Source organism: Vulpes lagopus, chromosome 14 (genome assembly GCF_018345385.1).
Source record: "Vulpes lagopus strain Blue_001 chromosome 14, ASM1834538v1, whole genome shotgun sequence".
Classification (NCBI taxonomy): domain Eukaryota; kingdom Metazoa; phylum Chordata; class Mammalia; order Carnivora; family Canidae; genus Vulpes; species Vulpes lagopus.
Genome location: NC_054837.1, coordinates 9468304 through 9485098, shown reverse-complemented (window position 1 = coordinate 9485098; position 16795 = coordinate 9468304). Strand labels below are relative to the sequence as shown.

The following is a 16795-nucleotide window of genomic DNA, read 5'->3' as shown; positions in this document are numbered from 1 at the left end:
GTGGAATCTAAAAAGGCTGCTCAGAATTCAAGCGTGCTGGTGCTTCTGCAGTGCTGGGGACTCTGGGCAGTGACGGGGAGAGCATCACAAGCGCTGTGCGTGCAGCTATCTATGACCCCCAGAACCCTGCAAGAGAGGCTTTCTCTTCCCTTTTCTGCAGAGGAGAAGGAGCAGGGTTTGAGCACAACTGGCTTGACACCAAGGTCACCCACTGAGTCTTGTCTCAGGGGGCTTCAGACTCAGTGAGACCAACACTAGTCATGGTGGCAGCAAAAGGGGAGCACCTAATGTTCCCCACTGTAAGAGGTACTGTGATGGATATGCCCGCAGGTTATCACTGAGTCCTGACACCAACGCTAGGAGGTTCACACTGTTATCACCTCCTTTTGGCAGCTGAAGAAACAATTCAAGGTCTCAGAAGAGACATGATCTGCCCAGGCCCTGCTGTTGCTAATACACTCTTCACCAGCTTCTTTCCAACCTTCTGCACCAGAACCTCTACCTTCTGTATCCAATGCCCAGTATAGGCTACGTCTTTCCCTGTCAAACCTCCTGACCTCTCGGGGAGCTGGCTGAGACCCCACTCCTTGAGTTCCTTCTCCAATGCACTTCTACACTGTCCTTTCCTGGTGCTTGTCCTGCATTTCTTGTCCTGATTCTAATTCCCTATTTTTCTCCCATTCCTAAATGTGGTTCTCTCAAAAATTCTCCCTGTACCCTTTTGTCACGTCTGTCCCCTACCCAAAAGTTAACTATCTCCCTTCTGATGTGGCCTGCCCCATCTCTGCTGGAGCCAGCCCAGACTCCTCTGTGACCCAGTCCAGATCAAGGCCCTCCAGCCTTCAGGCTTTTTGTTCACCTACATCCAATTAGAATGCACTCAGACACCCTCTTTAAGGAACTAGCTGATCCAGATTTCAAGGCAATAGAGTATTAATTCAGAGCAAAGACCCTGAACCAGGCTGCCTGGGTCCTAACCCTGGCTCTAATATTTAGTAACTATGGGACTCTGAGGCGAGTTCTGTGCCTCTGTTTCCCCACCTATAGAATAGGGAAAATAACAGCTCCTACCTTCCAGGATTGTTGTAAGGATTAATTGAGTTAATGACTGGAATGGATTTACATCAGTGTTTGGTACTTAGCAAAAGGTAGGTAAGGGCTTCTTGTTACTATCTTTGTCTGAGAGAGTATCTAGTCCAGGGGTTCCTAACTGAGGAGTCCTAAGCAGGCTTCTCCCACTCAACTTCCTGAGAGTAAAGCAAAACCTTGTGAAGAGATACACTCTTATGGAAGGAAAGGGCAAGGCTTTCAAAGGAGTCCATGACCTAAAATCTGTTAGTCCACAAATCTAATTTTATAGGCACTGAGAGAATAAGTAACCTGTCCAAGGTCACAAAAATTACTAGTGGCACAGGTATACTAGCTCTAAGTAAAGTGCACAAATGTTTTCTGAGCAGGAGGCACAGCTTATCACATCACTACAATAGTGGAACACACAGGACTCTAAGCATTAGATACTTTTCAAGGTACTTAATTATTTAGATACTAAGAAAAGCAATTTAATCAGTTATATTTCTGAGATGAGTGATATTTCTGAAGAAATATTATTCTACAAAGTTGCAGGTCAAAGATCGCCAAACCTAAGCTCTGAAGGAACCTCAGAGATCACATGACTCAGTCTCCAGTGACACCCTCCAGGTTCCTAAGGTCACTAATAAATCATTGATAAGCTGCATTTGGACAGACACCTAGGGTTCCTGCCCCAAATCCACTGGCACTTCCACTGAACTAAGTACCTGGAGACACTTTGTCATCAAAAGATCCAAAACACAGTATCTTGTTCCAAAAGAAGGAAAGAAAGACAAAACATTAAAAGAAGGAGGAGGAGGAGGAGGAGGAGGAGGAGGAGAAAAAGCTTTGGAAACTAGTTTGGAAACTAGTTTCTCCTAGGGGGTCCAAGGGCAAACCAGAAAGCAAATGCAAGATCCCATGATCTCTGTGCTCTTTGTTGAGCAACAGAATCAAATATTTGTTTCCTCCCCCATAATATAACCATTAACTTTTGTTAAGACTACAATACTTATTCTATTCATGTAAAAGGTCACTGCAGTGGAGTAAACAAAGTATTTTAAGTGAGTATGTGCTTGCCTATCACTGCTAACAGTCATGCCTACACTGACCCAGCTGGGCACTTCAGAGGGTCATCTCCATCTTTTCGAGAAGCTCTGTGGGCAGAAAAGGCATAGAGAGGCTGTGATGCTCACCCAGGATCCCACCCTGGCCCCTGTGACTCAAAAACTTATGTGCTTCTAACCAAACTCATCAGTCACTACTCCCGGAAAGTACAAAGTGCCTCCTATGAATTTCTACTATGCAGTTATTAAGCTCTAAATGACAACAGCTACACATGCATGGAAGTTCACAGGCACACAGGTCGGAGAATTTACTCCAAACATGCTCCCTTGTGGAACCTGCTGCTGGCCCTTTTCCCCTCCAACAGGCTGAGAGCACTGTGGACTATATGCCCCTCACCTTTCCCTCTAGGCCAAACAAAGGATCCATGTATGGTAGTACTTCTAAAACACAATTATATGCTAATCAACATTAAGTACAAAGTGAAAAGGTTTAGGGATCCCTGGGTGGCGCAGTGGTTTAGCGCCTGCCTTTGGCCCAGGGCGCGATCCTGGAGACCCGGGATTGAATCCCACGTCAGGCTCCCGGTGCATGGAGCCTGCTTCTCCCTCTGCCTGTGTCTCTGCCTCTCTCTCTCTCTCTCTCTCTCTCTCTGTGACTATCATAAATAAATAAAAATTAAAAAAAAAAACAAAACAAAGTGAAAAGGTTTATGTTTTCAAAACCCAATGGAGGCAGTGATGAAAAATACCACTGCAGAGAGTCCTGGCCATTCACAAATCCCCAGAGCTGTGGGAGAGCACCTGATTACAGGTGGTAAGGTCCGCAAGAGAGAGGGATAAAGGGAGGCAGCTACAGGCGCAAGCCAACTTGCAGGCCCCTGTCTCCTCAAGCATACTCAGGCAAAGGAGACTGTCCTAACACAGATGCGTCAGGGGAACAAGCAACTTGGCTCCTGCTCCAGAGTCAGCCACTTACAGGGCGGGGGAGACACGAAAGAAAAGGACAAGCAGAAGGAATGTGAATGCAAGTGGAATGCTCCACAAAGTGCAACCTGTGACATCTTAAAGGCAAATGGTAGTAAACCAGTCAGTTGCTATTTTTTAGCCACCATGGCCAGCTAATAAAATCAGGCCCCAAAGGTCCCCAGATTCTGAATGATGAACTCCTAGACTGCAGAAAGGACAGAAATTGAGATCAGGAGAGGTGCCTCTCCAACCACCTGTCTGATCTCTACAACCCTGGGTCACCCCAGCAGCTCAGAGGTCAATCCCTCTGGTATTCCATGTGAAGGGACACGCATGTAAGTGCTCAAGACTCGAACTACTAGGGGTGGGGAAAGGTGGGAAGGACCTGGAAGGCAGAAGGAGGGCTTAACCAGAACGCAGGTTTAGTGGAAGCTAGAGAATCATGGATGAAAACAAATATTAGAACCCTAGGTCATGGCTTAGGACTCGCAGTTGGGAACAATTAAGAAAGGGAAAAACAACTTCTACAAAGGTCATTTGGGAAGAAGTGGCTGCAAGTTGGAGAGAGAATCTACCATAGCAATGTTGTGGCAGGGCTTGGAGCCTATACTGTGAACTGTCCACCAGGGTGGGGGGCAGGCTGTGTGCCAAAGAATGACCTCAGAGGGCACTGAGGGCCACAGTTCCAAGCACCAAGCACCATGCAGAGGCCCCAGGCCTCATCTCACAGAAAGGGATGGGGAAGAGGATGGAAGCAGAGCCTGCCCACCACTAGTCAGAGGCACCAGAGCAGCGCATAAGACACAGGACGAACCTGGAGTCACATTTCAGATCTGGGAGCCACACAAGAGGGAACCAACAAAGGTTTCCTGGTCAACTGGCAAGGAGATTTAGGCAGAACATGGTAAAAGAGGGTTGGTGTGTGTGGCCACAACAGGCACATACCTATGGGACAGTCACAGAACAGCTGGTGGTGGCAGAGATACCGCCACATGTACAGAATCACTGGGCCTCCAAACAGCATTTTGCTAAGGAATTTGCTGTGCAACACTGAAAATATGAGCACAGTATCTGAAGCTTGATACCACTCAGTTAATGAATACTCACCACAGCAATTACAGGAATGAGTACACCCAAGTTCCCCGCGCTGCTAGAAGCCTAGAACATAAAAGAATTGAGTCATTGAAAGCATGTGTTTCTCTCGTTAAAAAGAAAAAAGACATAGTGTTAATTTCAGAGAAATGATGAGATATATAGTGATACATTAATATATTCATCCAACATCATTTTAACAGCAAAAAAATGGAAACATGTCAAACAGTAAAGATTACAAAAATCATGGTACCTGTGTAAAATTAAATACCACACGGCTGTTAAAAAGACAACTTCCTCAAAAATATTTAGTCCCTTTGGAAAGTGACCACGGCAAATTTTAAACAGGAAAAACAAACAAACAAACAAACAAACAAAAAAAAACAGGATTTCAGAGTATACTATGATATAATCCCAATTATGTAAAATAATACATTTGCATAATACATTTTATCTCCTAGATAAAAATCTAGGAGAAAATCTGTCAAAATGTCAAAGATGAGTATATCTGAATAAAGGCATTATGGGTGCTTTTTACTTTACTAGTTATAGGTTTCTGTGTCTTTTCTATAATAAACAGGTATTTTTCCCGAGCTATGGAAAATTTGGGGGTTACTCAAAAAATAACTATTAAAAGGTAGGTTCCCTGGCTGGACACACAAGTAAGGCCTACAGTATGCACTGATGAGACTAAGTTCTGGAAGCACCCACCTAAGCACATTCAATTTATTTTTTATATTAACAGTAGCAGCTAAGGGTATTGAGCACCCACTGCATGCCAGGCACTGTTCCAAGCATTTCTTTTCTTTTCTTTTTCTTTTTTTTTTTTTTTAAGATTTTATTTATTTATTCATGAGAGACACAGAGACAGAGAGAGGCAGAGACACAGGCAGAGGAAGAAGCAGGTTCCATGCAGGGAGCCCGAGACGTGGGACTTGACCCCGGGTTTCCAGGATCACGCCCTGGGCCAAAGGCGGCGCTAAACTGCTGAGCCACCTGGGCGGCCCTGTTCCAAGCATTTCATATGTAATAACTAAATCTTTGGGGGAGAAAACAGGGTTTGAGTAGCTTGCCAAAGCCTCACGGCCACTCAGCAGCAGGGGCAGCATCTCAAGCCCTGCCTGCTCCTTTCTGGAAACTAAGGGCCTCCCACACATGTGATGACTAGGAAGAATCGTCATTTCTTAATTTATAATCATAGCTCTTTGTCTTCAATGGGGCACATGTTTTTTTTTTTTTTAATTTTTATTTATTTATGATAGTCACAGAGGGAGAGAGAGGCTCAGAGACACAGGCAGAGGGAGAAGCAGGCTCCATGCACCGGGAGCCCGACGTGGGATTCGATCCCGGGTCTCCAGGATCGCGCCCTGGGCCAAAGGCAGGCGCCAAACCGCTGCACCACCCAGGGATCCCAATGGGGCACATGTTGACTAATCCCCTTGCATTGATCCTGTAAGCCCTCCTTATTCCATCTCAAGGGGGAAGTATAACAGGTGCTCAGTAAACACTGGACTATTCCCAGCATGATCGTAAACAGAAACTATTCTGCAAAGAACAGAATTCACAGCTCTGCATCTGGAGGGCAGAAAAAGGACCTGCAATGTCTGGGGCACAACCCCTACCCCCAGCCCATGAATGAAACATTACATCCTGAGTCTTGAGACTAAACTCGTAGGAAAAGCCGGCAGAGGGGAGCAGCCCTTGGGTCCAGGAGGTATCCTTCTGGGCCTGGAGGTACAATTTCCAGGGGAGGAAAGGAGAACAGACACACCACAGTTTCTGCTTTCTTGGGTGCCAAGTGCCTCCTGGGTTCTCTGAGCAGCCCTCTCTCATGCCAAAGGCCTCACTGGACATGACAGATGCCTCAAGGTGCCTCTCTATTGTGTATCAGGATGATCCTGCTGTGCACTAGTCTGGGGGATTTTACAAATTGCCCAGATCACTGTTGAGGGGTCCATCAGAGCAAAGATGAATTAGAGCCAAGACTCCTAGAACCCCTTTTCACACCAGCTACTCCTCCTTAGCCAAGATTTTCACACAGAGGGCTCCTTTACACTTAGTTTCCTACTTAGCTCCTTAAGCCTTCACACAGCCCGATCTAAAGTGCTCCTCTCCACACTGCTCTGTTTTTTGTTTGTTTTTGCTGTCTGTAGGAGCAGACACACCTTGTCTGTCCATTCACTTCTCTAATCCCAGCTCTTAGAACAAGGGTTAAGAAATTGTGGCCCGTGGCCAAATCTGACCCACCACCTGTTCTTCGAAATAAAATTTCATGGGAGTATAGCTACCCATTCTTTAACTGGCTTTATGCTAGCAGGACAGAACTGAGTAGTTGCAACAGAGACAATATGACCCACAGAGCCTAAAACAAGTATAATCTGGCCCTTTACAGAAAAGGTGGGCTGACTCCTGACTAGGCACATAGTAAGTAAATAGTAATGTCTGGGGAGGTGGGAAGAAAAGACAAAAGAGGATGAAGGTGGAGAAACTGGCACCAACATGACATGTCAAAGGGAAATGATGGGGTAGGAGGCTTAACCTGCCTCAACCTCCCCAATTTGTCTCTTTGGGGGCTTGAGACCTGTCATTTTGTGTGTCCTCATGGGCCTGTCTCCCTGGATGACCCAGATTAGGTCAGATCTGGCCCTTCTCATGTTGTCACTGTGTTTTTTTTTTTTTTTTTTTTTTTTTTTTGTCACTGTGTTCTGATGAAAGCCTCCACTCCCTGGCTTCATGATGGCCGAGAGAAGGAAGAGAAGGGTCTGGGGGAATCTGCATGAGGCTGCTGTCTCTTACCACCCTGGGCCCAGGGAGGTAGCTGCTCAAGCCAGACATGGTCCTACAAGAAAGCCACCTTCTCCGAACCCCTGACAGCACCCCTGAGAAGGAACCTTTGTTCTTGCGCTCTACCAGATGCCCCAGGATGACTGCCCTCCTCCCTTCCTACCTTCAGGGCAGGCCCCTTCTCGCTCGCCCGCTCGCTGGCACGCTTCCCCTCCAGCCCCAGCTGCACAAACAGTTCCAGCAGGTTCATGAGCAGCTCGTCCACGAGGTGCTCATCCTGGATGTTGGCTGCGATGTTGGCCAGGGCGTTGATCACTGCTAGGGAGCAGTGCCTGGTGGGTAGAGAAATGACAGCTGCCATAACACAGGGCCTGCATTGCAGGGGTGAGGCAGGCTAACTCCTGTGAACAAAGGAGCCCTCCAGAGGGGGATGGAAGCCCCTAAAGAACATTCAGCTGCTATGGAAATGGTTTTAACCTCTCCTGACCTAAACAGTTCCGGGAACCTACACCTATGGAACTTGTGAAGATCTTAGGATGCTTCTGAGTGTTGAAAGCCTACTACATAGCTAAATTCCTGGCTGGAGTCTGCTTTCCTCTCAAATTATAGGTAGCCTTAATTCACTATTACCACCCACAAAACTTTGCTCTCATGATCAGCTTCTTCTCTACACTGCTTCTACCTTGGGGCTGATGTTAGTATTAGCTCACATTAGACACTTAGGAAGCACTCAGTAGCCCTGGGACAACCTGCCTCAGGATGGTGCTGGCCCCAGGTAAGCCTTGGATACAAAGCTGACAATGCTCCCCCCAGTGAGACACAGCAAATCAGCAAGGCTGGCCAGGCTTCTGCAGGTGCTGGGGACAGACAAAGCCTGCTACTTCTATGCTGCATGACCCCAGGTAAGCAGCTCATCTTTCAGCCTCAGTTTCCTCCTAAATAAAACAAGAATAATATAATTCCCTCCTCACAGGGTGTAGGAAGAATGAAACACTCCACATGAAGCAATGAACATACCATCTGGCCCCCAGAAATATTCCAGCAAATGGCATGCCTTTACACAGACATGTGAAATCCTGAGAGGTAACTATGGGCAAATGAATGGCAATAAAAGCTTCGACTGGTGAGGAAGAAGACAAATCACTTCTGATGGCAGTATCAGAAAAGGCTTTATGGAAGAGTGAAGTAGAGTCAGAAGTTGAAGAATAGTAGGCATGGAGAAGGCCAAGTACTGCATATAGCAGCAAGACAGAGGCAAGGGTCAGAAGGAAAACAGCAGGAGCAAAGACAAGGAAGGGAAGGTGTGAGGGTCAAGGAGGTACAGGAGTCACTTTCAGGACAAGGAAGCAATGAGGGAAAGAGGTATTCTGGTCTGTGTGTCAGTTTCTTCACAGAGAACAGGATGGACAGATGAATGGACCAAGGGGAGGTGAGCTGGCTGCCTCCCTAAACCAGTCCTCAGAGTGTTCTAGTAGCCTGGGCTCACAATGGAAGCAGTAAGAAGGCAAAGAAATGACAATGCCAAGAGCTTACATTTATCAAGAGCTTTCCAATATATGTGATCTCAATTACCCAGACAACTGGAGATAAGATGTTCATTTGATGGATGATGGATGAAGAAATGAAGGCACAGAGAAAGTGAGCATTTTCAAAGGTCACATAGCCACACTCCCACCCACTAAAGTGACTTGGAGAATCAGAGTGAGCCCTGCATGTAAAAGTCAGGAGGAGAGAACAGAAATGCCAACAAAGGGGCAACATCTCTTCCTCCCTGCCTCGCCCCTCTGTCCTCTTCCCTTGATCTGTCAAACTCTTACGGAACTCCACATCTATAAAACTCCTTACGTGGAAAAACATGTCCCTGTCCTGAAGGCATTCACAGTAAGGGCAAAGAGTAGGCAAGGAAACATATTTTAGTCTGCCAGGAAAACTGGCCAGACTTTACACAAATATCAAACATGTGAGCATGTGAAAGTTCCATTCCCTTTGACTCTCCAAATCTCACTTCTCTGAAGCTATCATAAGGAAAGCATCAGAGATGCTCACAGATACACAGCTATCAGGTTGTTCGATGTAGCACTAATTAGCAGGAAAACTGGCAAACTATCTATTCTCTAAGCTAGGCACTGGTTAGAAAACTCTCCGGGCTGCTATATGATGGTACATTAGGCAGCCATTAAAGGCAGCACATGGAAGGAAGCGGCAAGGCTGATGTGCTATTGCATAAAAAAACAGGTCAGCTGGGTGGACACTTTGAGCCTGTCTTGAATCAGTGGGGGTCTGGAGTAATGACACTGATATGCTCAGTTCCCAGTGGCAGTGGCATGAGATCTTCATTTTCTGTCTGTGCGTGTGCTGATTTGTAGCACATAATGCTTTTGTAGGAAAAAAGCTTATTTAAATCATAAATCCCCAAGCCTCACATTTTTAAAAGGAGTTAAAACTATCAGGATCTAGAGTGACAATGAGACCTAGAGAATTACCTGTAGCCATGATCCTTGTAATCTTTAGTGGCTGAGTACACGACAGAGCTGGCCTTCACACTGATCTGCTGGAAGAGATTCCACACTTCCTGATAAATGTATTGCTGGAAGAGAGTGAGGGACACGGTTACCATGGCATGACTTTTCCATGAAAGTCCCTCCTTGGAACGCGGAAAAGGCCTCTCCACCATCACTCAGAGCGAAAGCTACTGGAATCACATATGGACCATAAGGGCCTGAAAGACCATCAAGGGCGTCCATTCCTAAAGCTTTAAGCAAACCGCAATAGCTAAAAGGGAAATGGTTTCAACTTAAATCCTATTACATATTATGAACATCGGCCAAAAAATGAGTTTAAACCTCCTTTTGAAAAAAAAAACAAAAACAAAAACAAAAAAAACCCTCCTTTTGCTAGTTCTTATAGAGCTATCGCGCTATTCTCTTTTACTCCGAAAAAATCTCCCTGTCCGATATCAAGACAGTTGAGAGCATTTTACTCATCTGCAGGGTAAATTTAATCTATTTTTGCATTCCTGAGAGTCCAAGTAACAAAGCATGCAGGGGGTAGTGGCTTTCATGGCAGGTCCGCCTTACGTTTCCGGTGATAACCAGGCAGCCTAGCTGGTCGATGATGAGCACGTCCAGAGGGGATGGAGGCTGGCAGAATTTCTGTTGCAGGATCTGCAGAATTGGCTCCATGACCTTGGGGGTATCCCTCAGGGCCACTGCAATGTGTCCCAAGGCTCGGATGGTGTGGTCGGGAATCAAGTGAGCGTCCCTGTTGGAGGGAGAAACAGAAGTATCCTGGGAACAGTCCTCTGTGAAACGAAACCCAGAAGCTATAGCCCTGACCTCGAGGTTACCACCGGCTCTGAAGAAGCAGTCCCCTGATAGTGGCAGTCTAGAACCCTCAACTACCAGAAGAAACACGAAGTCCTGGCTCTAGGCAGTAAGCACAGGTCTTTCTCTGCTCCCCAACAGTGGTCCAGGATCAACATTCTAAGGTGGGTTTCACCTTAAATTGTGGGACCTGATGCGTAACTCCACACCGTGCAAGAAAGCAGCACAGGCATTCGAGATACCAGGTGCCCCCCACTCCCCCCCGCCCCCAGGCCTGCAGAGAACAACTGGCTGCCCCTCAGGGATGGGACATACTTGTCACTCTCCTGGGAGATGTAGAGCCGGTTGGAGAGGCTGGCCAGGAAGGCCTCCACGATCACCGTGTCCACCGTCAGGCCAGCTTTCAGGCACCTGGGCCGGGAGGAAATCCACATGGCATTGGGCATCAGAACAGATGAGTGTTTTGTGTTTGCTTTTTGTCTGTCAAGTCTGCAGAGTTTAAAGAACTACTCCGAGCATCCCCCCCGCCCCCAAATCCAAATGAAAATCATTACACAGAATGAATTCAATGAATTATTGCAGATTTTGCCCACTTGATAACTATCACAGTCAGAAATAACTTCATTATTTGACCAGAACCGTTTCCTTCAGAATGTTAAACTCACCCTGATTCAATTTAAAATTTCCAGAACTATTCCTTAACAAAAGTCACAGTAACTGATTCAACATAGACGGTCCCAAGACAGCTGGGGGAATATTAAATGATATACTAAGGTTTTAGTAGTATGGAGAAAAACATTTTAATTTTAAAAAGTAATTTTAAAAGCCCCTAAGGACACAAAATCTTTTAAGGCATCTCTTGCCCTCTGGATCTGTTTGGCTCCCAGGCCAGAGTCAGAGAAGAGTGTACATCTGATAGAGAGGAACTGTTATATTCTCTCAATGGGGCTTCTGAGAGTACGGATTAAGAATTCAGAGGGAGAGATTTTCATATAAACCAGAATGTCTGGTTTCTGAGTTTGGAAAGCAAGAGTCCACATAGCAGGAAGGAGCCTGGGCAGCAAGGACACACAATCATATAAAACCGGCCTCTTATACTAAAAATTACAAGGAAAAAAAAGAGAAAATATGACGATGTGTTGTTACTCTGGATGGTAGGCTGGTGGATAGTTCTTTTCTTTCTATTTTACATTCCATAAATTTTCTCTGTTTTTTGTTATGTTTATGATCAGGAAAAGAAAAAGAAGCTTTATTAAAAAAAATACGTGGGGTGCTTGGGTGGCATAGTCATTTAAGGATCTAACTCTTGATTTCAGCTTCGGTAGTGATCTTGGGGTCACGAAATCAAGCCCCACGACGAGCCCCATGTCAGGCTCCGCACTGAGCATGGAGTCTGATTGAGACTCTCACCTTCTTCCTTTGCCCCTTCCGCCTGTACACACCCACACACATACACACACACACACACACACTCTTTCTCTCTCTCTCTCACTGAAATAAATGGATAAATCTTTTTAAAAAATCATTTAAAAATGTGTAATAGGGCAGCCTGGGTGGCTCAGTGGTTTAGTGCCGCCTTTAGCTCAGGGCCTGATCCTGGAGACCCGGGATCGAGTCCCGTGTCAGGCTCCCTGCATGGAGCCTGCTTTTCCCTCTGCCTGTGTCTCTGCCTCTCTCTCTGTGTGTGTGTCTCTCATGAATGAATAAAAAAAAAAAAAAAATCTTAAAAAAAAATGTGTAATTCTCTCTCTTTTAAAATTAGGTGTAGGTTTACAATAATCAGAAAACAATTTTTTAAAAATAAAATTTATTTATTTGAGAGAGGGAAATAGAGAGCACAAGAGCATGAGCAGGAGGCAGGGCAGAGGGAGAAGTAGACTCCCCCATTGAGCAGGGAGCTCAATGTGGGGCTCAATCCCAGAACCCTGGGATCATGACCTAAGCCAAAGGTAGATCCTTAACCTGCTGAGCCACCCAGATGCCCCCAGAAACAAGCTATAAACATTTTTCATTTTTTAGTGATTTTATCTGAAACTTGTTTCCTTCCTCCCTAGATCACCCATCCCTCTTGGCCAGTCTCCCACCTGCAGATGTTGTCAATGGCAATGTCTCGGAGCTGCTCATACATGGAGGGTTGGCTCTTCTTTCCCGACATGACATTCAGGGTTGACTCAGAATGCTCGTTGGTTACACTGATTTTTATATCATTGCCGGCAACTAAATGTAAAAATTCAAGCATGTATCCGGTTAAGTCTGTCACTTCCTATCCCCATGTCCATAATTCAAAACCAAAACAATATGCTGATGATTTTTAGTTTATAAAACAATCCTCTAAAATGATTTGACCAAATATTTCAGAAAACAGAAAGGATGAAACAAACACGTTTAAATAAAAGGAAGAATATTTAGTTTGCAAAGTGATAAATGGGTAACATAGCAATTTATTTTTTTTTTTAATTTTTATTTATTTATGATAGTCACACAGAGAGAGAGAGAGAGGCAGAGACACAGGCAGAGGGAGAAGCAGGCTCCATGCACCAGGAGCCCGACGTGGGTCTCCAGGATCGTGCCCTGGGCCAAAGGCAGGCGCCAAACCGCTGCGCCACCGAGGGATCCCACATAGCAATTTCTTAAGAAATGGTTTGAAAGTCCTGATGAACATCTACAGGTACCCAGCCCTGAGGATGAGGTGTGGTCCTGTCCCTAAGGGTTATCTAGCTAATGTGCACAAAACCAGTAAAGGGGAGGGGGGGCGGTGGTGAATGTGAGAATAGGAGCTTTAGAGTCACAGAGACCCCTCCTTATCCCAGGGTCCAGTGAAAAGTCACCTGCTTGGAGGTTGGGTTTCTTCATCTGAAAGGAGAGGATAAGCACCCACCTTCACAGGACTGACCAAGTTGAATGAGCAATACAACATTAGAGTCGCAGCAGGAAACAGGTATGGATGAATGTTAATGATTACAGGTGACCAGATTTGCTCTGAGCCCATGTCCTTGTCATAATTTGTTTTTTATTTTTATTTTTTTTAATTTTTTAATTTATTTATGATAGTCACAGACAGAGAGAGGCAGAGACATAGGCAGAGGGAGAAGCAGGCTCCATGCACCTGGAGCCCGATGTGGGATTCGATCCCGGGTCTCCAGGATCGCGCCCTGGGCAAAAGGCAGGCGCCAAACCGCTGCGCCACCCAGGGATCCCCATGTCCTTGTCACAGAAACATAATACACTCATGAGGCAGGGATAGGGACTAGCTGAGATCAAGCATGGAGAGCTCCTGGCCCAGTGTCCAGGATATGTCAGACTCATGCTTTAGATTGTCTCCATGATAGCAGGAGCCAAAAACAAAGAGAAAGTGAGACTAGAAGGCCCCTCAGTGGTGGCAGGAGTTTATGCCAGGGGAAGGCGGAGAAAGGAAAGAACTGGAGCCCAGAGGGCAGTCATGTAGAGAAAGCCATGAGGCAAGGTATAAAGGAGGAATGAGCCCAAGTACAGGGCAAGGTGCACAGCCCAGCCACAACTTCTCAGTCATAAAACCATGGTGGGCTCGCATACAAGGTCATGTGGTCCTTTTCTTGGAGCCTGAGGGGCACATAGGATTTAGGAGCTGGAGAAGTGGCCTTGGGTACAGCCATCCATTACCTGTATGGTACTGACTGTGGCACTTATAAAGCTTCACCAGCACGGGGGACGGGACAACCAGGAAGTCCCGAAGAGATGGCGTCACCGAATGTACCACCACCGGGAACCTCTCACACAGGCGGCCCAGACCCTGCAACACACCATCAACCCGTTACATAACAAGGGTTGTAGTCAGCTGAGCAGGCTGTCTTACAGCAGTAAGACTCACAACCTTTCAGATACATGAGTGTGACCAGAAACTTCCAAGGTCAAAACTCTCAGGGCTACTTTGCTCATGGGGCAGAAAAAGACAGGAAAGGAGGGTGGTAGAGACTCTGTTCAGCCTATTGGGAGATATATTGCTAAAGCATGTCCATTTCTTTTGGAAGCAAAGTTAGAGGAGAAAGGGTAAACAACATGATTTTTGAACAAGGGCAGATATGGTTACTGGGATTGGTATCTTGGCAAGAGTCTCTGAGATCAGAGACTGTAGATATCAAGTGTCCTCAGCACTTTTGCCTGAGGCCTTGAGAATGGCCTCTAGACACAGGGAGGCCTCTCCACAAAGGGGGACTCAGCTGGACCTGGAAATCACAGAAATCCCTGGCTCACTGTCAGCAGTAGCCCCCCACTCATTGTTGAACTGTGTCCACAACAAGCTCTAGCTCAAGTTCCTAAAGACAACCGGTCAGATTGCCCCTGGCATGCCAACCAGGGCCTAATGATAAAACAAGAAGACTGCCCTGGTGGATGGGCTCAAAGCCTTGCCAGTGTCAGTGGGACTGACCTGCAGACAGCAGATAAGCAAGGGCAAATGAGCAATGATGACTTTGCTGGATGTCTTAGATTGCAGCTTCTCAGAGAGCTTGATACAAAGATTCTCTGCACCTAAATTCAAAATGAGAGGAGGGTATGGACAATTAGTGAAGGCCAATATTTATAAAATATTGTTCACCAATTAATCATAAAATTAAATGCCCAGAGGCCTACTTTTTGCAGGCTTTATTAATCATGGGTGGTTGGTTATACCAGAAAGTATTTATAGGCAGGCATCCTTAACTGAAACTTCCTATCTTCTCCATTTCTGCTGTTGTGAAAATACCATTCTACGCAGTGTGTGACTGCTTTCTCCTCTCTCCTGGCCCTGAGCCTCTCATCCACAGTCTGCTACATGCTTCCCATTCTGCTGTTCACCCTAGACAAGCACCTTTTCCTCCAGCATGGAGCTCCTACTTTTCCACCTAAGTGCCTAAAGAACCATCAAGAAGCAGTGGAAAGAACACACAGGCCCTGTGGCTTGGACTATAACCTCCTCCCATGTCCAGTTTCCTCAACCTCAGGACAGGATACCAGACACTTAGGGCACAGTAGGGCCTAATGCTCACCCTGCTCGTCCTTCACAGCCCAAACCATGAGGTCCACACAGGCAGCATTTGCCTGACAGCGCAGCTTGAGGGGGCTCAGCTCATTGTGGATCCGGTCTGCATCATGCAGAATCTTCTGAAGCTCCCCCTGGCTGGTGTTGAACTGCTCCAGCACAAAATCATGGATCTCCTTCACAAAGGAGGTTGGGAGGTCTGTAGGAAAGACAGCAGGCATTACAGGTGGAAAGAAAACCACTAAAAGTCAGGCAACAGCTCTATGGTTTCTTTCACTCTAACAGAAACCCAAGAGGATTGGGTCTGATGCTGGCTCCTTTGGTTTTAATATGCCTGCTGCAGGAGCATCTGGGTGGCTCAGCTGGGTAAGCATCTGACTCTTGATCTTGGCTCAGGTCATGATCTCAGGGTCCTGAGATTGAGCCCCTGCTTAAGACTCTCTCTCTCCCCCTTTGCCCCTCCCCTCCCCACTCAAACACGCATTCTCTCTCTCTCAAAAAAAAAAGAGTGCCCACCAGGAAGAATTTGGATAGGTTATGCTGGCTGTCAGCACATACGCCACCGGACACTCAGGGGAAATAACCATTTCCCAGGGAAGTGAGAGCCATGCTGTGTTTTAAGCAGTCCATAAACTAAAACCTGAATGTATGAAGCACAGAAACTGGGATGTACCATTGCTGGAACTGGTCCAACCAATAAGGAGAAATACTTTAGTGATTTTTTTTTTAATTTTTTTTTTAATTTTTATTTATTTATGATAGTCACACACAGAGAGAGAGAGAGGCAGAGATACAGGCAGAGGGAGAAGCAGGCTCCATGCACCGGGAGCCTGACGTGGGATTCGATCCCGGGTCTCCAGGATCGCGCCCTAGGCCAAAGGCAGGCGCCAAACCGCTGCACCACCCAGGGATCCCTTTTTTTTTTTTTTTTAATGTAAAGGTTGTTGGTTGCCAGCTAAAGGGAAAACTGGTTGTAGCCTAAAGAAGAGAATTCCTTGGCTACAGGGCTGTACCTATGGGGCACCCAGAGTCCGTAGCTTCTTCAAACTCTCATATTTGGGGTCTGGAAAAATCAGGAGAATCCCTGTGAGGGGCACAAGTCAGAAGAGCCACATGTGGCTCAGGTAGGGAAAGAAGCCTGGGGCCCCTGAAGGTCAGGCTGGGCAGGGCTGTCCCTTCCACCCTCCTTTGTGAATCCAACACTTGCTGGGGCACCAGCCAGACTTAGATTCCCAGGAGCCCCTGGAGCCGAATTAGGAAAACAGCTAACTAGATTCAGTACATCTGCTTGACAAAACACTACACTGTCATCAAAACTTATGTTGATGGAGAACATTCTGTAACATAATGCACGAAACATGTTTTAAAAATGCACAAAAGGGAAAATGGAAGGAAAGGCTAAATTTGTGTGTGTGCATGTGCTAGACTAGTAAGCTATTTTCTGAGTTAAAAGATCAGCGCCTTATTTTCTTAAACTTTTTGAAATGTCTAAAACAGAA

General features: G+C 46.2%; 1 protein-coding gene across 2 annotated transcripts in view; it reads right to left on the bottom strand.

Annotated features, from left to right (window-relative positions):
• Positions 1 to 16795, bottom strand: part of PI4KA (phosphatidylinositol 4-kinase alpha) — a 119347-nt gene that overhangs the window by 64770 nt on the left and 37782 nt on the right. For both annotated transcript variants that reach the window (XM_041728420.1, XM_041728421.1), the window contains exons 11-19: positions 15304 to 15495; positions 14706 to 14806; positions 13940 to 14069; positions 12385 to 12517; positions 10616 to 10711; positions 10055 to 10238; positions 9461 to 9564; positions 7141 to 7309; positions 4209 to 4259 (exon numbers count right to left, since the gene is read on the bottom strand). In XM_041728420.1, coding sequence (XP_041584354.1) covers positions 4209 to 4259; positions 7141 to 7309; positions 9461 to 9564; positions 10055 to 10238; positions 10616 to 10711; positions 12385 to 12517; positions 13940 to 14069; positions 14706 to 14806; positions 15304 to 15495 — 1160 coding nt within the window. The remainder of the gene's footprint in view (positions 1 to 4208; positions 4260 to 7140; positions 7310 to 9460; positions 9565 to 10054; positions 10239 to 10615; positions 10712 to 12384; positions 12518 to 13939; positions 14070 to 14705; positions 14807 to 15303; positions 15496 to 16795) is intronic.